Here is a 24199-nt window from a genome sequence, read left to right as displayed (position 1 = left end):
ATAACACAAAAACTGTCCAGTGGTGTTGATGATTTGTAGAAAACATTTGCCTGGTGTTGCAAGAACGTTCCCAGAACATTGTTCTCACATTTTGTGGCAGCAGTGTGTTCTAAATACATTACTGGTACATGTTGTTACATTACCTGGAAACCTAATGACAAGGTTTGGGGAACGTTCTGTGGTGGTTGTTACAGATGTTGGGCACAACATTTTTGTGAATGTTAGGAGAACATTTCAAGGATATTTCATTTAAAACTTTTTCTGAATGTTTTTGAATGTTTTTGGGATGTTATTATCCTAATAGATAATAGATAATACCCTAACTTAAACTTAATGGGAATCTTAGCTAATGTTCTGGGAATATTTCCGGTTTGCTGGGTTGACTGTGTGCTTCTTCTCCCACTGCTCTGTCTCCCACTGTGTTGATAGGCTAGATTAGCCATATTGCTCCGCAGGGTTTAAAACACAGAGCCTCTAGAGTTAGACAGGGCTTAACACACAGGGCCTCTAGAGTTAGACAGGGCTTAACACACACAGGGCCTCTAGAGTTAGACAGGGCTTAACACACACAGGGCCTCTAGAGTTAGACAGAGCTTAACACACAGAGCCTCTAGAGTTAGACAGAGTTTAACACACAGAGCCTCTAGAGTTAGACAGGGCTTAACACACACAGGGCCTCTAGAGTTAGACAGGGCTTAACACACAGGGCCTCTAGAGTTAGACAGAGCTTAACACACAGAGCCTCTAGAGTTAGACAGAGCTTAACACACAGAGCCTCTAGAGTTAGACAGGGCTTAACACACACAGGGCCTCTAGAGGTAGACAGGTCTTAACACACAGGGCCTCTAGAGTTAGACAGAGCTTAACACACAGAGCCTCTAGAGTTAGACAGAGCTTAACACACAGAGCCTCTAGAGTTAGACAGGGCTTAACACACAGGGCCTCTAGAGTTAGACAGGGCTTAACACACAGAGCCTCTAGAGTTAGACAGGGCTTAACACACACAGGGCCTCTAGAGTTAGACAGGGCTTAACACACAGGGCCTCTAGAGTTAGACAGGGCTTAACACACAGGGCCTCTAGAGTTAGACAGAGCTTAACACACAGAGCCTCTAGAGTTAGACAGGGCTTAACACACAGGGCCTCTAGAGTTAGACAGGGCTTAACACACAGGGCCTCTAGAGTTAGACAGGGCTTAACACACAGGGCCTCTAGAGTTAGACAGGGCTTAACACACAGGGCCTCTAGAGTTAGACAGGGCTTAACACACACAGGGCCTCTAGAGTTAGACAGGGCTTAACACACACAGGGCCTCTAGAGTTAGACAGAGCTTAACACACAGAGCCTCTAGAGTTAGACAGAGCTTAACACACAGAGCCTCTAGAGTTAGACAGGGCTTAACACACACAGGGCCTCTAGAGTTAGACAGGGCTTAACACACAGGGCCTCTAGAGTTAGACAGAGCTTAACACACAGAGCCTCTAGAGTTAGACAGAGCTTAACACACAGAGCCTCTAGAGTTAGACAGGGCTTAACACACAGGGCCTCTAGAGTTAGACAGGGCTTAACACACAGAGCCTCTAGAGTTAGACAGGGCTTAACACACACAGGGCCTCTAGAGTTAGACAGGGCTTAACACACAGGGCCTCTAGAGTTAGACAGAGCTTAACTCACAGAGCCTCTAGAGTTAGACAGGGCTTAACACACAGGGCCTCTAGAGTTAGACAGGGCTTAACACACAGGGCCTCTAGAGTTAGACAGGGCTTAACACACAGGGCCTCTAGAGTTAGACAGAGCTTAACACACAGGGCCTCTAGAGTTAGACAGGGCTTAACACACAGGGCCTCTAGAGTTAGACAGGGCTTAACACACAGGGCCTCTAGAGTTAGACAGGGCTTAACACACACAGGGCCTCTAGAGTTAGACAGAGCTTAACACACAGGGCCTCTAGAGTTAGACAGGGCTTAACACACAGGGCCTCTAGAGTTAGACAGGGCTTAACACACAGAGCCTCTAGAGTTAGACAGGGCTTAACACACAGGGCCTCTAGAGTTAGACAGGGCTTAACACACACAGGGCCTCTAGAGTTAGACAGAGCTTAACACACAGGACCTCTAGAGTTAGACAGGGCTTAACACACAGGACCTCTAGAGTTAGACAGGGCTTAACACACACAGAGCCTCTAGAGTTAGACAGGGCTTAACACACAGAGCACGTTGGATGGGTTACAGCCTCCCACGTTTTCTCTTGTATTCTTCTCTCGTTTTCGATAATAATGACATGATCTATCTCTCTTGAATAATCCATGTTCTTCCCCTGATCTGTTTTACACTTCATTTCCCCTTTCAAAAAAATGTATCAACCTCTAAAAACATTCATTATATTCCACATAATAATTCACATGTCCTGTTGTTGCAGGATTATTTTCATGCTGTTGCAAACTGGCTCAAATGAAGATCCTACATCTACACTTTCGTTTGTGTTGTTGACAATAACTAAGTGCAGCTACTGAAAGTGACCTTTTTCTGATGTCAGGGTGTTATTCATGTGGTCTATTTGTCAGAAGCACAGTAGGTCGTTGCTTAACCCTGCGCCAGTAAAACTTCAATAAAATAGGATTTACTGTTCTGTTCCCTCCCTCCCTCCCTCCCTCCCTCCCTCCCTCCCTCCCTCCCTCCCTCCCCCTCCCTCCCTCCCTCCCTCCCTCCCTCCCTCCCTCCCTCCCTCCCTCCCTCCCTCTCTCTCTTTGTCTGTTATGTTTCTTCCTCCTTCATTCCCTCCCTCCCTCTCTTTGTATTACATTTACATTACATTTAAGTCATTTAGTAGATGCTCTTATCCAGAGCGACTTACAAATTGGTGCATTCACCTTATGACATCCAGTGGAACAGCCACTTTACAATAGTGCATCTAAATCTTTTAAGGGGGGGGGGTAGAAGGATTACTTTATCCTATCCTAGGTATTCCTTAAAGAGGTGGGGTTCCAGGTGTCTCCGGAAGGTGGTGATTGATTCCGCTGTCCTGGCGTCGTGAGGCAGTTTGTTCCACCATTGGGGGGCCAGAGCAGCGAACAGTTTTGACTGGGCTGAGCGGGAACTGTACTTCCTCAGTGGTAGGGAGGCGAGCAGGCCAGAGGTGGATGAACGCAGTGCCCTTGTTTGGGTGTAGGGCCTGATCAGAGCCTGGAGGTACTGAGGTGCCGTTCCCCTCACAGCTCCGTAGGCAAGCACCATGGTCTTGTAGCGGATGCGAGCTTCAACTGGAAGCCAGTGGAGAGAGCGGAGGAGCGGGTGACGTGAGAGAACTTGGGAAGGTTGAACACCAGACGGGCTGCGGCGTTCTGGATGAGTTGTAGGGGTTTAATGGCACAGGCAGGGAGCCCAGCCAACAGCGAGTTGCAGTAATCCAGACGGGAGATGACAAGTGCCTGGATTAGGACCTGCGCCGCTTCCTGTGTGAGGCAGGGTTGTACTCTGCGGATGTTGTAGAGCATGAACCTACAGGAACGGGCCACCACCTTGATGTTAGTTGAGAACGACAGGGTGTTGTCCAGGATCACGCCAAGGTTCTTAGCGCTCTGGGAGGAGGACACAATGGAGTTGTCAACCGTGATGGCGAGATCATGGAACGGGCAGTCCTTCCCCGGGAGGAAGAGCAGCTCCGTCTTGCCGAGGTTCAGCTTGAGGTGGTGATCCGTCATCCACACTGATATGTCTGCCAGACATGCAGAGATGCGATTCGCCACCTGGTCATCAGAAGGGGGAAAGGAGAAGATTAATTGTGTGTCGTCTGCATAGCAATGATAGGAGAGACCATGTGAAGTTATGACAGAGCCAAGTGACTTGGTGTATAGCGAGAATAGGAGAGGGCCTAGAACAGAGCCCTGGGGGACACCAGTGGTGAGAGCGCGTGGTGAGGAGACAGATTCTCGCCACGCCATCTGGTAGGAGCGACCTGTCAGGTAGGACGCAATCCAAGCGTGGGCCGCGCCGGAGATGCCCAACTCGGAGAGGGTGGAGAGGAGGATCTGATGGTTCACAGTATCGAAGGCAGCCGATAGGTCTAGAAGGATGAGAGCAGAGGAGAGAGAGTTAGCTTTAGCAGTGCGGAGCGCCTCCATGATACAGAGAAGAGCAGTCTCAGTTGAATGACTAGTCTTGAAACCTGACTGATTTGGATCAAGAAGGTCATTCAGAGAGAGATAGCGGGAGAGCTGGCCAAGGACGGCATGTTCAAGAGTTTTGGAGAGAAAAGAAAGAAGGGATACTGGTCTGTAGTTGTTGACATCGGAGGGATCGAGTGTAGGTTTTTTCAGAAGGGGTGCAACTCTCGCTCTCTTGAAGACGGAAGGGACGTAGCCAGCGGTCAGGGATGAGTTGATGAGCGAGGTGAGGTAAGGGAGAAGGTCTCCGGAAATGGTCTGGAGAAGAGAGGAGGGGATAGGGTCAAGCGGGCAGGTTGTTGGGCGGCCGGCCGTCACAAGACGCGAGATTTCATCTGGAGAGAGAGGGGAGAAAGAGGTCAGAGCACAGGGTAGGGCAGTGTGAGCAGAACCAGCGGTGTCGTTTTGACTTAGCAAACGAGGATCGGATGTTGTCGACCTTCTTTTCAAAATGGTTGACGAAGTCATCTGCAGAGAGGGAGGGGGGGGGGAGGGGGAGGAGGATTCAGGAGGGAGGAGAAGGTGGCAAAGAGCTTCCTAGGGTTAGAGGCAGATGCTTGGAATTTAGAGTGGTAGAAAGTGGCTTTAGCAGCAGAGACAGAGGAGGAAAATGTAGAGAGGAGGGAGTGAAAGGATGCCAGGTCCGCAGGGAGGCAAGTTTTCCTCCATTTCCGCTCGGCTGCCCGGAGCCCTGTTCTGTGAGCTCGCAATGAGTCGTCGAGCCACGGAGCGGGAGGGGAGGACCGAGCCGGCCTGGAGGATAGGGGACATAGAGAGTCAAAGGATGCAGAAAGGGAGGAGAGGAGGGTTGAGGAGGCAGAATCAGGAGATAGGTTGGAGAAGGTTTGAGCAGAGGGAAGAGATGATAGGATGGAAGAGGAGAGAGTAGCGGGGGAGAGAAAGTGAAGGTTGGGACGGCGCGATACCATCCGAGTAGGGCCAGTGTGGGAGGTGTTGGATGAGAGCGAGAGGGAAAAGGATACAAGGTAGTGGTCGGAGACTTGGAGGGGAGTTGCAATGAGGTTAGTGGAAGAACAGCATCTAGTAAAGATGAGGTCGAGCATATTGCCTGCCTTGTGAGTAGGGGGGGAAGGTGAGAGGGTGAGGTCAAAAGAGGAGAGGAGTGGAAAGAAGGAGGCAGAGAGGAATGAGTCAAAGGTAGACGTGGGGAGGTTAAAGTCGCCCAGAACTGTGAGAGGTGAGCCGTCCTCAGGAAAGGAGCTTATCAAGGCATCAAGCTTGTATGTTCTGTTCCCTCCCTCCCTCCCTCCCTCCCTCTCTTTGTCTGTTATGTTTCTTCCCTCCTTCATTCTCTCCCTTCCTCTCTTTGTATGTACTGTTCCCTCCCTCCCTCCCTCCCTCCCTCCCTCCCTCCCTCCCTCCCTCCCTCCCTCCCTCCCTCCCTCCCTCCCTCCCTCCCTCCCTCCCTCCCTCTCTCTCTTTGTCTGTTATGTTTCTTCCCTCCTTCATTCCCTCCCTCCCTCTCTTTGTATTACATTTACATTACATTTAAGTCATTTAGTAGATGCTCTTATCCAGAGCGACTTACAAATTGGTGCATTCACCTTATGACATCCAGTGGAACAGCCACTTTACAATAGTGCATCTAAATCTTTTAAGGGGGGGGTAGAAGGATTACTTTATCCTATCCTAGGTATTCCTTAAAGAGGTGGGGTTCCAGGTGTCTCCGGAAGGTGGTGATTGATTCCGCTGTCCTGGCGTCGTGAGGCAGTTTGTTCCACCATTGGGGGGCCAGAGCAGCGAACAGTTTTGACTGGGCTGAGCGGGAACTGTACTTCCTCAGTGGTAGGGAGGCGAGCAGGCCAGAGGTGGATGAACGCAGTGCCCTTGTTTGGGTGTAGGGCCTGATCAGAGCCTGGAGGTACTGAGGTGCCGTTCCCCTCACAGCTCCGTAGGCAAGCACCATGGTCTTGTAGCGGATGCGAGCTTCAACTGGAAGCCAGTGGAGAGAGCGGAGGAGCGGGTGACGTGAGAGAACTTGGGAAGGTTGAACACCAGACGGGCTGCGGCGTTCTGGATGAGTTGTAGGGGTTTAATGGCACAGGCAGGGAGCCCAGCCAACAGCGAGTTGCAGTAATCCAGACGGGAGATGACAAGTGCCTGGATTAGGACCTGCGCCGCTTCCTGTGTGAGGCAGGGTTGTACTCTGCGGATGTTGTAGAGCATGAACCTACAGGAACGGGCCACCACCTTGATGTTAGTTGAGAACGACAGGGTGTTGTCCAGGATCACGCCAAGGTTCTTAGCGCTCTGGGAGGAGGACACAATGGAGTTGTCAACCGTGATGGCGAGATCATGGAACGGGCAGTCCTTCCCCGGGAGGAAGAGCAGCTCCGTCTTGCCGAGGTTCAGCTTGAGGTGGTGATCCGTCATCCACACTGATATGTCTGCCAGACATGCAGAGATGCGATTCGCCACCTGGTCATCAGAAGGGGGAAAGGAGAAGATTAATTGTGTGTCGTCTGCATAGCAATGATAGGAGAGACCATGTGAAGTTATGACAGAGCCAAGTGACTTGGTGTATAGCGAGAATAGGAGAGGGCCTAGAACAGAGCCCTGGGGGACACCAGTGGTGAGAGCGCGTGGTGAGGAGACAGATTCTCGCCACGCCATCTGGTAGGAGCGACCTGTCAGGTAGGACGCAATCCAAGCGTGGGCCGCGCCGGAGATGCCCAACTCGGAGAGGGTGGAGAGGAGGATCTGATGGTTCACAGTATCGAAGGCAGCCGATAGGTCTAGAAGGATGAGAGCAGAGGAGAGAGAGTTAGCTTTAGCAGTGCGGAGCGCCTCCATGATACAGAGAAGAGCAGTCTCAGTTGAATGACTAGTCTTGAAACCTGACTGATTTGGATCAAGAAGGTCATTCAGAGAGAGATAGCGGGAGAGCTGGCCAAGGACGGCATGTTCAAGAGTTTTGGAGAGAAAAGAAAGAAGGGATACTGGTCTGTAGTTGTTGACATCGGAGGGATCGAGTGTAGGTTTTTTCAGAAGGGGTGCAACTCTCGCTCTCTTGAAGACGGAAGGGACGTAGCCAGCGGTCAGGGATGAGTTGATGAGCGAGGTGAGGTAAGGGAGAAGGTCTCCGGAAATGGTCTGGAGAAGAGAGGAGGGGATAGGGTCAAGCGGGCAGGTTGTTGGGCGGCCGGCCGTCACAAGACGCGAGATTTCATCTGGAGAGAGAGGGGAGAAAGAGGTCAGAGCACAGGGTAGGGCAGTGTGAGCAGAACCAGCGGTGTCGTTTTGACTTAGCAAACGAGGATCGGATGTTGTCGACCTTCTTTTCAAAATGGTTGACGAAGTCATCTGCAGAGAGGGAGGGGGGGGGGAGGGGGAGGAGGATTCAGGAGGGAGGAGAAGGTGGCAAAGAGCTTCCTAGGGTTAGAGGCAGATGCTTGGAATTTAGAGTGGTAGAAAGTGGCTTTAGCAGCAGAGACAGAGGAGGAAAATGTAGAGAGGAGGGAGTGAAAGGATGCCAGGTCCGCAGGGAGGCAAGTTTTCCTCCATTTCCGCTCGGCTGCCCGGAGCCCTGTTCTGTGAGCTCGCAATGAGTCGTCGAGCCACGGAGCGGGAGGGGAGGACCGAGCCGGCCTGGAGGATAGGGGACATAGAGAGTCAAAGGATGCAGAAAGGGAGGAGAGGAGGGTTGAGGAGGCAGAATCAGGAGATAGGTTGGAGAAGGTTTGAGCAGAGGGAAGAGATGATAGGATGGAAGAGGAGAGAGTAGCGGGGGAGAGAAAGTGAAGGTTGGGACGGCGCGATACCATCCGAGTAGGGCCAGTGTGGGAGGTGTTGGATGAGAGCGAGAGGGAAAAGGATACAAGGTAGTGGTCGGAGACTTGGAGGGGAGTTGCAATGAGGTTAGTGGAAGAACAGCATCTAGTAAAGATGAGGTCGAGCATATTGCCTGCCTTGTGAGTAGGGGGGGAAGGTGAGAGGGTGAGGTCAAAAGAGGAGAGGAGTGGAAAGAAGGAGGCAGAGAGGAATGAGTCAAAGGTAGACGTGGGGAGGTTAAAGTCGCCCAGAACTGTGAGAGGTGAGCCGTCCTCAGGAAAGGAGCTTATCAAGGCATCAAGCTTGTATGTTCTGTTCCCTCCCTCCCTCCCTCCCTCCCTCTCTTTGTCTGTTATGTTTCTTCCCTCCTTCATTCTCTCCCTTCCTCTCTTTGTATGTACTGTTCCCTCCCTCCCTCTCTTTGTCTGTTATGTTTCTTCCCTCCTTCATTCCCTCCCTCCCTCCCTCTCTTTGTATGTACTGTTCCCTCCCTCCCTCTCTTTGTATGTACTGTTCCCTCCCTCCCTCCCTCCCTCCCTCTCTTTGTATGTACTGTTCCCTCCCTCCCTCCGTCCCTCCCTCCCTCCCTCCCTCTCTTTGTATGTTCTGCTCCCTCCCTCCCTCCCTCCCTCCCTCCCTCCCTCCCTCCCTCCCTCCCTCCCTCCCTCCCTCCCTCCCTCCCTCCCTCCCTCCCTCCCTCCCTCTCTTTCTCTGTTATGTTTCTTCCCTCCTTCATTCCCTCCCTCCCTCTCTTTGTATGTTCTGCTCCCTCCCTCCCTCCCTCCCTCCCTCCCTCCCTCCCTCCCTCCCTCCCTCCCTCCCTCCCTCCCTCCCTCCCTCCCTCCCTCCCTCCCTCCTTTCTCCCTCCCTTATGTTCCCTCCCTCCCTCCCTCCCTCCCTCCCTCCCTTTCTCTGTTATGTTTCTTCCCTCCTTCATTCCCTCCCTCCCTCCCTCTCTTTGTATGTTCCTCCCTCCCTCCCTCCCTCCCTCCCTCCCTCCCTCCCTCCCTCCCTCCCTCCCTCCCTCCCTCCCTCCCTCCCTGTCTTTCTCTGTTATGTTTCTTCCCTCCTTCATTCCCTCCCTCCCTCTCTTTGTATGTTCTGCTCCCTCCCTCCCTCCCTCCCTCCCTCCCTCCCTCCCTCCCTCCCTCCCTCCCTCCCTCCCTCCCTCCCTCCCTCCCTCCTCCCTCCCTCCCTCCCTCCCTCCCTCCCTCTCTTTGTCTGTTATGTTTCTTCCCTCCTTCATTCCCTCCCTCCCTCTCTTTGTATGTTCTGCTCCCTCCCTCCCTCCCTCCCTCCCTCCCTCCCTCCCTCCCTCCCTCCCTCCCTCCCTCCCCTCCCTCCCTCCCTCCCTCTTTGTCTGTTATGTTTCTTCCCTCCTTCATTCCCTCCCTCCCTCCCTCTCTTTGTATGTTCTGCTCCCTCCCTCCCTCCCTCCCTCCCTCCCTCCCTCCCTCCCTCCCTCTCTTTGTCTGTTATGTTTCTTCCCTCCTTCATTCCCTCCCTCCCTCCCTCTCTTTGTCTGTTATGTTTCTTCCCTCCTTCATTCCCTCCCTCCCTCCCTCTCTTTGTATGTACTGTTCCCTCCCTCCCTCCCTCCCTCCCTCCCTCCCTCTCTTTGTATGTACTGTTCCCTCCCTCCCTCCGTCCCTCTCTTTGTATGTACTGTTCCCTCCCTCCCTCCCTCCCTCTCTTTGTATGTACTGTTCCCTCCCTCCCTCCCTCTCTTTGTATGTACTGTTCCCTCCCTCCCTCCCTCCCTCTCTTTGTCTGTTATGTTTCTTCCCTCCTTCATTCCCTCCCTCCCTCTCTTTGTATGTTCTGCTCCCTCCCTCCCCCTCCCTCCCTCCCTCCCTCCCTCCCCCTCCCTCCCTCCCTCCCTCCCTCCCTCCCTCCCTCCCTCCCTCCCTCCCTCCCTCCCTCTCTTTCTCTGTTATGTTTCTTCCCTCCTTCATTCCCTCCCTCCCTCTCTTTGTATGTTCTGCTCCCTCCCTCCCTCCCTCCCTCCCTCCCTCCCTCCCTCCCTCCCTCCCTCCCTCCCTCCCTCCCTCCCCCTCCCTCCCTCCCTCCCTCCCTCCCTCCCTCCCTCCCTCCCTCCCTCCCTCCCTCCCTCCCTCTCTTTCTCTGTTATGTTTCTTCCTCCTTCATTCCCTCCCTCCCTCTCTTTGTATGTTCTGCTCCCTCCCTCCCTCCCTCCCTCCCTCCCTCCCTCCCCCTCCCTCCCTCCCTCCCTCCCTCCCTCCCTCCCTCCCTCCCTCCCTCCCTCCCTCCCTCCCTCCCTCCCTCTCTTTCTCTGTTATGTTTCTTCCCTCCTTCATTCCCTCCCTCCCTCTCTTTGTATGTTCTGCTCCCTCCCTCCCTCCCCCTCCCTCCCTCCCTCCCTCCCTCCCTCCCTCCCTCCCTCCCTCCCTCCCTCCCTCCCTCCCCCTCCCTCCCTCCCTCCCTCCCTCCCTCCCTCCCTCCCTCCCTCCCTCTCTTTGTCTGTTATGTTTCTTCCCTCCTTCATTCCCTCCCTCCCTCTCTTTGTATGTTCTGTTTATTCCCTGCATGTGATGGTGTGTGATGGTGTGTGATGTGTTTTGGTTCTGCAGTGAAGACCACTAATCCTATTATTCCAGCCGGAGCTTCATTAGGACCTGAGGCAGATACACTGACTTTGAAACCAATGGCTCTCTCTCTCTCTCTCAGCTGTACTCACTGACATTATAACCCCTGACTGCACTGTGTGTGTGTGTGTGTGTGTGTGTGTGTGTGTGTGTGTGTGTGTGTGTGTGTGTGTGTGTGTGTGTGTGTGTGTGTGTGTGTGTGTGTGTGTGTGCGTGTGCGTGTGCGTGTGCGTGTGCGTGCGTGTGCGTGTGTGTGTGTGTGTGTGTGTGTGTGTGTGTGTGTGCGTGCGTGTGTGTGTGCATGCGTGCGTGTGTGTGGAGGATGGGGGGATACAATATGTATTAGTGCATGTGTCTCATACAGTGATGGAGTCATTAAGCAATTTAACTAGTCTATGAACCAAGGATTTTCCTAACCGTATTATAATGCCTGTACTCAATTACACACATACCATTATATAGTCAGTACTCAATTACACATATACCATTATATAGTCAGTACTCAATTACACATATAACATTATATAGTCAGTACTCAATTACACATATACCATTATATAGTCAGTACTCAATTACGTGCATACCATTTAAATAGTCAATAACCCACATAACATTATATAGTCTGTACTCAATTACACACATACCATTATATAGTAAACCCACTGGCTCCAGGTCATCTATAAGTCTTTGCTAGGTAAAGCCCCGCCTTATCTCAGCTTACTGGTCACCATAGCAACACCCACCCATAGCACGCTATCTAGCAGGTATATTCCACTGGTCATCCCCAAAGCCAACAGTTCCATTGGCCACCTTTCCTTCCAGTTCACTGCTGCCAATGACTGGAACGAATTGCAAAAATCACTGAAGCTGGAGACTTATATCTCTCTCTAACTTTAAGCATCAGCTGTCAGAACAGCTTACTGTGCCTGTACACAGCCATTATATAGTCAGTACTCAATTACACACATACCATTATATAGTCAGTACTCAATTCAATCTCCTTGATATGGCATCGGTATGCTCCTCCTTGTTCTTACTGTTTGATATCAATGTCATCAGAATTGTGTTGCAGGTTTGATCAAATCTAGACCACATGATAGTCATAGTTGTGTGAGGAAGGGGTGAAGGTAGTTCATCCACCAGACAGTATTTTCCCAACAGTTTACTTGTATTCTTTATTTGTCTTATTCTCTTAGACTATTTCTGTGAGGTCCTGAGTGATTTGGCAAATACTGTACTATTCAAGAGTCATGTCAATCCCCCCTCTCTCTCTCTCTCTCTCTCTCTCTCTCTCTCTCTCTCGCTCGCTCGCTCTCGCTCTCTTTCGCTCTCTTTCTCTCTCTCTCTCTCTCTCATGCTCTCTTTCGCTCTCTCTCTCTCTCTCTCCCTCTTTTGCTCTCTCTCTCTCTCGCTCTCTCTCTCTCTCTCGCTCTCTCTCTCTCTCGCTCTCATTTGCTCTCTTTCGCTCTCTTTCTCTCTACCTCTACCTCTCTCTCGCTCTCTCGCTCTCTCTCGCTCTCTTTCGCTCTCTCTCTCTCATGCTCTCTTTCGTTCTCTCTCGCTCTCTCCCTCTTTCACTCTCTCTCTCTCTCTCGCTCTCTCTCTCTCTCTTGCTTTCGCTCTCTTTCGCTCGCTCTCTCTCTTTCGCTCTCTTTCGCTCTCTCTTGCTCTCTTTCGCTCTCTCTCTCTCCCTCACTCTCTCTTTCCCTCAACCTCCTGCCCAAAATGTCTGATATATACAGACAGACAGACAGACAGACAGACAGACAGACAGACAGACAGACAGACAGACAGACAGACAGACAGACAGACAGACAGACAGACAGACAGACAGACAGACAGACAGACAGACAGACAGACAGACAGACAGACAGACAGACAGACAGACAGACAGACAGACAGACAGACAGACAGACAGACAGACAGACAGACAGACAGACAGACAGACAGACAGATAGACAGACAGATAGATAGATAGATAGATAGATAGATAGATAGATAGATAGATAGATGATTCTGAGATTCGTGTCCTAACCTGATCCTCTCTCTCTGTCTCTACAGGTCCTTGCAGATGCATGTGTGGCACCTACCGGATCACCTACCAAGCCGGTGTGTACACAATGTGTGTGTGTGTGTATCCTAACCTTTATGCTAAACTGACCATAAATCAGTGTCTAAGGTCTAACTTCACCCTACCCCTTTTTGGTACAGACAGACACTCACAGGGCCTCTCACTGCAGCCTCTCTGCCTGTCTTTGTCTGTCTGTCTGTCTGTCTGTCTGTCTGTCTGTCTGTCTGTCTGTCTGTCTGTCTGTCTGTCTGTCTGTCTGTCTGTCTGTCTGTCTGTCTGTCTGTCTGTCTGTCTGTCTGTCTGTCTGTCTGTCTGTCTGTCTGTCTGTCTGTCTGTCTGTCTGTCTGTCTGTCTGTTTTTTCAATTACTAAAGCTATGTATGGCTTTTCTAATTTGACTGGCTCTGGCCTTTAACTACATTCAGGGCAGAGAGTTCCATAATGATATGCTGTCTTTATGATTAGATCTGTCTATTGGCTAGTGGTTAAGATCACCATCATTTGAGTGGTTGGTTAGGGGGGTAATCTCTAAACAGGGTCACATACAGAGTGGTTGGTTAGGGGGTAATCTCTACACAGGGTCACATAGAGTGGTCCTTCTGTAGCTCAGTTGGTAGAGCATGGCGCTTGTAACGCCAGGGTAGTGGGTTCGATCCCCGGCACCACCCATACGTAGAATGTATGCACACATGACTGTAAGTCGCTTTGGATAAAAGCGTCTGCTAAATGGCATATATTATTATTATTATTACATACAGAGTGGTTGGTTAGGGGGTAATCTCTACACAGGATCACATACAGAGTGGTTGGTTAGGGGGTAATCTCTAAACAGGGTCACATACAGAGTGGTTGGCTAGGGGGGTAATCTCTAAACAGGGTCACATACAGAGTGGTTGGTTAGGGGTAATCTCTACACAGGGTCACATACAGAGTGGTTGGTTAGGGGGTAATCTCTAAACAGGGTCACATACAGAGTGGTTGGTTAGGGGGTAATCTCTAAACAGGGTCACATACAGAGTGGTTGGTTAGGGGGTAATCTCTAAACAGGGTCACATACAGAGTGGTTGGTTATGGGGTAATCTCTAAACAGGGTCACATACAGAGTGGTTGGTTAGGGGGTAATCTCAGGGTAAACAGGGTCACATACAGAGTGGTTGGTTAGGGGTAATCTCTGCACAGAGTCACATACAGAGTGGTTGGTTAGGGGGGTAATCTCTACACAGAGTCACGTACAGAGTGGTTGGTTTGGGGGGTAATCTCTAAACAGGGTCACATACAGAGTGGTTGGTTAGGGGGTACTCTCTATACAGGGTCACATACAGAGTGGTTGGTTAGGGGGTAATCTCTACACAGGGTCACATACAGAGTGGTTGGTTAGGGGGTACTCTCTATACAGGGTCACATACAGAGTGGTTGGTTAGGGGGTAATCTCTACACAGGGTCACATACAGAGTGGTTTGTTAGGTGGTACTCTCTATACAGGGTCACATACAGAGTGGTTGGTTAGGGGGGTAATCTCTACACAGGGTCACATACAGAGTGGTTGGTTAGGAGGTAATCTCTACACAGAGTCACATACAGAGTGATTGGATGGGGGGGTCATCTCTAAACAGGGTCACATACAGAATGGTTGGTTAGGGGGTACTCTCTATACAGGGTCACATACAGAGTGGTTGGTTAGGGGGGTAATCTCTACACAGAGTCACATTCAGAGTGGTTGGTTAGGGGGTAATCTCTAAACAGGGTCACATACAGAGTGGTTGGTTAGGTGGTAATCTCTACACAGGGTCACATACAGAGTGGTTGGTTAGGGGGCTAATCTCTACACAGGGTCACATACAGAGTGGTTGGTTAGGGGGTAATCTCTACACAGGGTCACATACAGAGTGGTTGGTTAGGGGGCTAATCTCTACACAGGGTCACATACAGAATGGTTGGTTAGGGGGTAATCTCTAAACAGGGTCACATACAGAGTGGTTGGTTAGGGGGGTAATCTCTAAACAGGGTCACATACAGAGTGGTTGGTTAGGGGGTAATCTCTAAACAGGGTCACATACAGAGTGGTTGGTTAGGGGGTAATCTCTACACAGGGTCACATACAGAGTGGTTGGTTATGGGGTAATCTCTAAACAGGGTCACATACAGAGTGGTTGGTTAGGGGGTAATCTCTACACAGGGTCACATACAGAGTGATTGGTTAGGGGGTAATCTCTAAACAGGGTCACATACAGAGTGGTTGGTTAGGGGGTAATCTCTGCACAGAGTCACATACAGAGTGGTTGGTTAGGGGGGTAATCTCTACACAGAGTCACGTACAGAGTGGTTGGTTTGGGGGGTAATCTCTAAACAGGGTCACATACAGAGTGGTTGGTTAGGGGGTACTCTCTATACAGGGTCACATACAGAGTGGTTGGTTAGGGGGTAATCTCTACACAGGGTCACATACAGAGTGGTTGGTTAGGGGGTAATCTCTACACAGGGTCACATACAGAGTGGTTGGTTAGGTGGTATCTCTATACAGGGTCACATACAGAGTGGTTGGTTAGGGGGTAATCTCTACACAGGGTCACATACAGAGTGGTTGGTTAGGAGGTAATCAGGGTCACATCAGAGTGGTTGGTTAAACAGGGTCACATACAGAGTGGTTGGTTAGGGGGGTAATCTCTACACAGGGTCACATACAGAGTGATTGGTTAGGGGGTAAGGGTCTCTAAACAGGGTCACATACAGAGTGTCACATACAGAGTGGTGGTTGGTTAGGGGTAATCTCTGCACAGAGTCACATACAGAGTGGTTGGTTAGGGGGTAATCTCTACACAGAGTCACGTACAGAGTGGTTGGTTTGGGGGTAATCTCTAAACAGGGTCACATACAGAGTGGTTGGTTAGGGGTACTCTCTATACAGGGTCACATACAGAGTGGTTGGTTAGGGGTAATCTCTACACAGGGTCACATACAGAGTGGTTGGTTAGGGGTACTCTCTATACAGGGTCACATACAGAGTGGTTGGTTAGGGGTAATCTCTACACAGGGTCACATACAGAGTGGTTTGTTAGGTGGTACTCTCTATACAGGGTCACATACAGAGTGGTTGGTTAGGGGGGTAATCTCTATACAGGGTCACATACAGAGTGGTTGGTTAGGGGGGTAATCTCTACACAGAGTCACATTCAGAGTGGTTGGTTAGGGGGTAATCTCTAAACAGGGTCACATACAGAGTGGTTGGTTAGGTGGTAATCTCTACACAGGGTCACATACAGAGTGGTTGGTTAGGGGGCTAATCTCTACACAGGGTCACATACAGAGTGGTTGGTTAGGGGGTAATCTCTACACAGGGTCACATACAGAGTGGTTGGTTAGGGGGCTAATCTCTACACAGGGTCACATACAGAGTGGTTGGTTAGGGGGTAATCTCTAAACAGGGTCACATACAGAGTGGTTGGTTAGGGGGTAATCTCTAAACAGGGTCACATACAGAGTGGTTGGTTAGGGGGTAATCTCTAAACAGGGTCACATACAGAGTGGTTGGTTAGGGGGTAATCTCTACACAGGGTCACATACAGAGTGGTTGGTTATGGGGTAATCTCTAAACAGGGTCACATACAGAGTGGTTGGTTAGGGGGTAATCTCTACACAGGGTCACATACAGAGTGATTGGTTAGGGGGTAATCTCTAAACAGGGTCACATACAGAGTGGTTGGTTAGGGGGTAATCTCTGCACAGAGTCACATACAGAGTGGTTGGTTAGGGGGGTAATCTCTACACAGAGTCACGTACAGAGTGGTTGGTTTGGGGGGTAATCTCTAAACAGGGTCACATACAGGGTGGTTGGTTAGGGGATACTCTCTATACAGGGTCACATACAGAGTGGTTGGTTAGGGGGTAATCTCTACACAGGGTCACATACAGAGTGGTTGGTTAGGGGGTACTCTCTATACAGGGTCACATACAGAGTGGTTGGTTAGGGGGTAATCTCTACACAGGGTCACATACAGAGTGGTTGGTTAGGTGGTACTCTCTATACAGGGTCACATACAGAGTGGTTGGTTAGGGGGGTAATCTCTACACAGGGTCACATACAGAGTGGTTGGTTAGGAGGTAATCTCTACACAGAGTCACATACAGAGTGATTGGATGGGGGGGTAATCTCTAAACAGGGTCACATACAGAATGGTTGGTTAGGGGGTACTCTCTATACAGGGTCACATACAGAGTGGTTGGTTAGGGGGGTAATCTCTAAACAGGGTCACATACAGAGTGGTTGGTTAGGGGGTAATCTCTGAACAGGGTCACATACAGAGTGGTTGGTTAGGGGGTAATCTCTACACAGGGTCACATACAGAGTGGTTTGTTAGGTGGTACTCTCTATACAGGGTCACATACAGAGTGGTTGGTTAGGAGGTAATCTCTACACAGAGTCACATACAGAGTGATTGGATGGGGGGGTCATCTCTAAACAGGGTCACATACAGAATGGTTGGTTAGGGGGTACTCTCTATACAGGGTCACATACAGAGTGGTTGGTTAGGGGGGTAATCTCTACACAGAGTCACATTCAGAGTGGTTGGTTAGGGGTAATCTCTAAACAGGGTCACATACAGAGTGGTTGGTTAGGTGGTAATCTCTACACAGGGTCACATACAGAGTGGTTGGTTAGGGGGCTAATCTCTACACAGGGTCACATACAGAGTGGTTGGTTAGGGGGTAATCTCTAAACAGGGTCACATACAGAGTGGTTGGTTAGGTGGTAATCTCTACACAGGGTCACATACAGAGTGGTTGGTTAGGGGCTAATCTCTACACAGGGTCACATACAGAGTGGTTGGTTAGGGGGTAATCTCTAAACAGGGTCACATACAGAGTGGTTGGTTAGGGGTAATCTCTAAACAGGGTCACATACAGAGTGGTTGGTTAGGGGTAATCTCTAAACAGGGTCACATACAGAGTGGTTGGTTAGGGGGTAATCTCTAAACAGGGTCACATACAGAGTGGTTGGTTAGGGGGTAATCTCTAAACAGGGTCACATACAGAGTGATTGGTTTGGGGGTAATCTCTAAACAGGGTCACATACAGAGTGGTTGGTTAGGGGGTAATCTCTGCACAGGTCACATACAGAGTGGTTGGTTAGGGGGTAATCTCTACACAGGGTCACATACAGAGAGGGGTCACAGGGTCACATACAGAGTGGTTGGTTTGGGGGTAATCTCTAAACAGGGTCACATACAGAGTGGTTGGTTAGGTGGTACTCTCTATACAGGGTCACATACAGAGTGGTTGGTTAGGGGGGTAATCTCTACACAGGGTCACATACAGAGTGGTTGGTTAGGAGGTAATCTCTACACAGAGTCACATACAGAGTGATTGGATGGGGGGTAATCTCTAAACAGGGTCACATACAGAATGGTTGGTTAGGGGTACTCTCTATACAGGGTCACATACAGAGTGGTTGGTTAGGGGGTAATCTCTACACAGAGTCACATTCAGAGTGGTTGGTTAGGGGGTAATCTCTAAACAGGGTCACATACAGAGTGGTTGGTTAGGTGGTAATCTCTACACAGGGTCACATACAGAGTGGTTGGTTAGGGGGCTAATCTCTACACAGGGTCACATACAGAGTGGTTGGTTAGGGGGTAATCTCTACACAGGGTCACATACAGAGTGGTTGGTTAGGGGGCTAATCTCTACACAGGGTCACATACAGAGTGGTTGGTTAGGGGGTAATCTCTACACATGGTCACATACAGAGTGGTTGGTTAGGCGGTAATCTCTATTCAGAGTCACATACAGAGTGGTTGGTTAGGCGGTAATCTCTATACAGGGTCACATACAGAGTGGTTTCTCAGTATGTGTGTTATTCTTCTGACAGTCTATAGTAATGGAATACCCCCATCTGTCATTTAAAGTGTGTGTGTGTGTGTGTGTGTGTGTGTGTGTGTGTGTGTGTGTGTGTGTGTGTGTGTGTGTGTGTGTGTGTGTGTGTGTGTGTGTGTGTGTGTGTGTGTGTGTGTGTGTGTGTTATGAACGTATGATGTGTGAAGGTACACCAAACAGAGTTGTGACCCCAGGTTCTCCTCACTCACGTCTATGTGACGTACTGGGATTGTTCTGAGAATAATCACTCACAGGGTCAGAAGTTCATGTTCAACTCTGAAGTTTTTGAACTATTCTAGGGGCTATGTCCGTATAGTATTGAAATGTCTTGAATGGCTTCCTTCCCTCTGTCCTTCCTTCCTTCCCTCCCTCCTTTAGCCGTCCACTGATCCTCCTTGGGTGAGATGAGAGAAATAAAAAGCGGTGTAATGCTACTTTTTGTCCCCTAGAGGGTGCTCTAGTCCACAGCACCCTGTCTTGCGTCAGGGAGGCAAAAAATAGTCTGGTGCTTTGACTTCATGACAAACCGTTTCTGCATTAAGCCACTTTGAGTGCCATGGTGAGGGGGTCAATTCCATTTCAGTGCAGGAAGTAAACTGAAATGTACAAATTCTAATTCCATTTTGGTCTCCCAGAGAAGCGCTGGGAATTAGAACTGGCATTTCTGTTGACTTTCTGAATTGACTGACTTGAAAAGGAATTGACCCCAACCCCTGGTCACGACTGAATGTTCTACTAATCCAAACAGTCCACATCCACACATTTGTGCTGATTCCCTGTGGACTGTGTCTGTTTTGACTCCCATGGCTTTTAAAACAGTGCTACAGATGTTTATTTTGAGCCTTCTGCATTTTTTCCCTCCCATGCCTTTTTAGCATGGAAGCATGCTTTCCCTAAAGATAGTTCTGTAGCTATGAGAGTGGGACACCATAAGACATGATACAGATGTAAACACTCAATAAACCTGCTCATTTCAATGGTTTGGAGTGGGTTTTTATGTTTTCATCATCATGTCCTGATACCCACTCCTATGAGGAGCATGTTAGACTGATGGAGAGTTAACTGCTATCAATCTCCCTGTTTCAATATTGACTTAAACACACTGTTTAATGATGCATCTACACACACTGTTTACTGATGCATCTACACACACACTGTTTACTGATGCATCTACACACACTGTTTAATGATGCATCTACACACACTGTTTACTGATGCATCTACACACACACTGTTTACTGATGCATCTACACACACTGTTTACTGATGCATCTACACACACTGTTTAATGATGCATCTACACACACTGTTTAATGATGCACTGTTTAATGATGCATCTACACACACTGTTTACTGATGCATCTACACACACTGTTTACTGATGAATCTACACACACACTGTTTACTGATGCATCTACACACACTGTTTACTGATGCATCTACACACACTGTTTACTGATGCATCTACACACACTGTTTACTGATGCATCTACACACACTGTTTACTGATGCATCTACACACACTGTTTACTGATGCATCTACACACACACTGTTTACTGATGCATCTACACACACTGTTTACTGATGCATCTACACACACTGTTTACTGATGCATCTACACACACTGTTTACTGATGCATACACACACTGTTTACTGATGCATCTACACCACTGTTTACTGATGCATCTACACACTGTTTACCACTGTTTACTGATGCATCTACACACTGTTTACTGATGCATCTACACACACTGTTTACTGATGCACTGTTTACTGATGCATCTACACACACTGTTTACTGATGCATCTACACACACTGTTTACTGATGCATCTACACACACTGTTTACTGATGCATCTACACACACACTGTTTACTGATGCATCTACACACACTGTTTACTGATGCATCTACACACACTGTTTACTGATGCATCTACACACACTGTTTACTGATGCATCTACACACACTGTTTACTGATCCATCTACACACACTGTTTACTGATGCATCTACACAAACTGTTTACTGATGCATCTACACACACACTGTTTACTGATGCATCTACACACCCACTGTTTACTGATGCATCTACACACACACTGTTTACTGATGCATCTACACACACTGTTTACTGATGCATCTACACACACTGTTTACTGATGCATCTACACACACACTGTTTACTGATGCATCTACACACACTGTTTACTGACCTACTGTTTACTGATGCATCTACAGAAACTGTTTACTGATGCATCTACACACACTTTTACTGATGCACACACACAGCAACAAATGATTTACTGATGCATCTACACACTGTTTACTGATCCATCTACACACACTGTTTACTGATGCATCTACACAAACTGTTTACATGTGTGCATCTACACACACACTGTTTACTGATGCATCTACACACCCACTGTTTACTGATGCATCTACACACACACTGTTTACTGATGCACACGCGCGCACACACACACACACACACGCACACACACTGTTTACTGATACTTGATGCTTCTACAGAAACACACACACACACACTTAAACTGATGCACACACACAGCAACAAATGATGTACGTGTTAGCAGGGAGTGTGTGTGCGTGCATGTGTGCATGCGTGCATGTGTGCATGTCTGTGTGTGTGTGTGTGTGTGTGTGTGCGTGTGTGTGTGTGTGTGTGTGTGTGTGTGTGTGTGTGTGTGTGTGTGTGTGTGTGTGTGTGTGTGTGTGTGTGTGTGTGTGTGTGTGTGTGTGTGTGTGTGTGTGTGTGTGTGTGTGTGTGTGTGTGTGTGTGTGTGTGTGTGTGTGTGTGTGTGCAGGCCCAAGGCCCTCATGTTCTCCTCTCAGGGTTAATGGAATGGCAGTGTGTCTCAGGTGGATCATTAACAGTGTTCAGGGAGGAGAGAGTTCTATAAAAGAACCTTCACAGCTGCTTTCTCTTTCCTCCCTTCCTCTCTTTCTATCTCTCTCCCTTCCTCTCTTTCTCTCTCTTCCCTTCTCTCTCTCTCCTTCTCTTTCTCTCTCCCTTCCTCTCATTCTGTCTCTCTCCCTTCCTCTCAAGTCTCTCTCCCTTCCCTCTCTTTCTCTCTCTCCCTTCCTCTCTTTCTCTCTCTCCCTTCCCTCATTCTGTTCTCCTCTCAGGGTTAATGGAATGGCAGTCTGTCTCAGGTGGATCATTCTCAGTGTTCCTCTCAGAGAGTCTCTATAAAAGAACCTTTCATCTCTCTCCCAGCTCCTCTCTCTCTCTCTCCTCTCTCTTTTCTTTTCTCCCTTCCTCTCTTTCTATCTCTCTCCCTTCCTCTCTTTCTCTCTCTCCCTTCCTCTCTTTCTCTCTCTCCCTTCCTCTCATTCTGTCTCTCCCTTCCTCTCATTCTGTCTCTCTCCCTTCCTCTCTTTCTCTCTCTCCCTTCCTCTCTTTCTCTCTCTCTCTTTCTCCTTCCTCTCATTCTGTCTCTCTCCCTTCCTCTCTATCTCTCTCTCTCTCTCATTCTGTCCTTCCTTCTCTCTTCTCTCTTCCTCTCCTTCCTCTCCCTTCCTCTCTTTCTGTCTCTCTCCCTTCCTCTCTTTCTATCTCTCTCCCTTCCTCTCTTTCTATCTCTCTCCCTTCCTCTCTTTCTGTCTCTCTCCCTCTCTCTCCCTTCCTCTATTCTCTCTCCTCCCTTCCTCTCTTTCTCTCTCTCTCCTTCCTCTCTCTTTCTGTCTCTCTCCTTCTCTTTCTCTCTCTCCCTTCCTCTCTCTCTCCCTTCCTTCTCTTTTGATCTCTCTCCCTTCCCTCTCTTTCTCTCCCTTCCTCTCATTCTCTCTCTCTCCCTTCTTCTTTCTATCTCTCTCCCTTCCTCTCTTTCTATCTCTTTCCCTCCTCCTTTCTATCTTCCTCTCTTTCTCATTCTCTCTCTTCCTCTCCTTCTTTCTATCTCTCCCTTTCTATCTCTCTTTCTCTCTCTCTTCCTCCTTCCTTCTTTCTCCCTTTCTCTCTCTCCCTTCCTCTCTTTCTGTCTCTCCCCTCTCTCCCTTCCTCTCTTTCTATCTCTCTCTTTCTGTCTCCCTTCCTCTTTCTCTCTCTCTCTCTCCCTTCCTTCTCTTTCTGTCTCTCTCCCTTCCTCTCCCTTTCTGTATCTCTCCCTTCCTCTCTTTCTGTCCTTCCTCTCTCTCCCTTTCTATCTCTCTCCCTTCCTCTCTCTCTCTTGCTCTTTTCCCTGTCTCTGTTCTACCATTCGATGTGACAGAGGTCAGTTGCTTCACTTAATTCACGGGTGAGTAGCACAACCAGGTCTGGACCTCGTCTCTCTTGACAAAGTGATTGAATCAGATGAACCTGCATGGATTGATAAAAGAGAAACAAAGATTGGTATATACTCACCTGATCTCCATCTCTCTCTCCCTTCAGCCGGCGACTCCTCAGCTGCCGTTGAAGCATGTAGAAACTCCGGTAAGTCTCTCTCTTTTCATACTTCTGTGATGTTGATGATTGGTATTTGCAACAGTTATCAGCCTATACATCAGGAGGCATGTTACAGAAGCTCTGGCTTGTCTGGGCAGTGTGATGTACTGTAGTGTCAGAGGTGTCCTAATTGTATGGAGGTGACCCCAAAATAGTTATGCTTGACCCCTTGACTGTTCAGACGTGGGATCAACTCCATAAAGCTCGTGGACAGCTGTGATGTTGTCAGACTATTTTCACGGAGGTTGACGTAAGGACACTATTAGAACACACCCCCTGGAGGCAGAGAACATGGAAAGCACTGCAGTGTCTCCCACCTCAGTGGCTTACTCTGTTTCAGTGGACGTTGTTGAGCCATACTGTACTCTACTGTATGTACCCAGTAGACATGAGTCGGTGAATGCAGACGTCACCCAGACCTGGACTACAGCTGTAATTGTTTGCTGCTGACAGACAGACTGACTGACTGACAGCCAGACAGACTGACTGAGTGACTGACTGAGTGACTGACTGACTGTGGATGGATGGACCCTGTGTTATTTAGGATGCAGTTACCTTATATGCACTTGTAGCATCTTTACAAATAAACTGTACACATACATTTGTTTAGGGGAGAATGGGGTAAGTTGAATTTTCAGCATCACTCCGTCAAGATAAATATAGGATTCTTTCTAACAAAGATATCTACATATATTTTAGGATGTTGTGTATCCCTGGAAATAATCAGAATTCATGTAAACGTTACAGTTTTGAAAACATAGGTTGTCTGAAAAAGTGGTCTCTTGACACAACCTACCCCGGGTTTGGGGTAAGTTGAGCTGTGGGACTGCCTACAAATATCTGTACTGAGTTAAATATTACCACAACCATTTTAAAACCATATCTATCTTTATTTTCCAAACACAATCACAATCATTTTGTCTTTTAATAATCTTAAGGATATTTTAACACAGGCTTAACACTGAACAAAAACATTCTACTTTTTATGAAACAATATTAACATAGGCCAGGCCCTGTTGTTACAGTACCTCATCCCAGCGATAATGTCTTTGCATTACCCTTGGGAAGAAAACACTTCAATTTGCTCAACTTTCCATTGGCTCAACCATTAGCTCAACTTACCGCGAGGCAAACATTTTGACTATATTAGCCCAACCAGCTACAAGGATGCACTTTCATGCTAGGTTTAGGACCTCATATTGAAGCTTATAGAGACACCAACTGAGGTATATCTTCAAAATATCTAC

At 48.8% G+C, this 24199-nt stretch overlaps 1 protein-coding gene across 1 annotated transcript in view; it reads left to right on the top strand.

Annotated features, from left to right (window-relative positions):
- The window catches only part of LOC124008290 (tensin-like), a 336276-nt gene that overhangs the window by 249183 nt on the left and 62894 nt on the right, over nt 1-24199 (top strand). Inside the window, 4 exon segments of the mRNA XM_046319446.1 lie at nt 12621-12668; nt 18879-18899; nt 22738-22764; nt 22899-22940. Of these exon segments, the coding sequence (XP_046175402.1) occupies nt 12621-12668; nt 18879-18899; nt 22738-22764; nt 22899-22940 (138 nt within the window).

This window comes from Oncorhynchus gorbuscha, linkage group LG21 (genome assembly GCF_021184085.1).
Source record: "Oncorhynchus gorbuscha isolate QuinsamMale2020 ecotype Even-year linkage group LG21, OgorEven_v1.0, whole genome shotgun sequence".
Lineage (NCBI taxonomy): Eukaryota > Metazoa > Chordata > Actinopteri > Salmoniformes > Salmonidae > Oncorhynchus > Oncorhynchus gorbuscha.
Note: the sequence above shows the minus strand (reverse complement) of the source record. Positions and strands in the feature narration are given on the sequence as shown.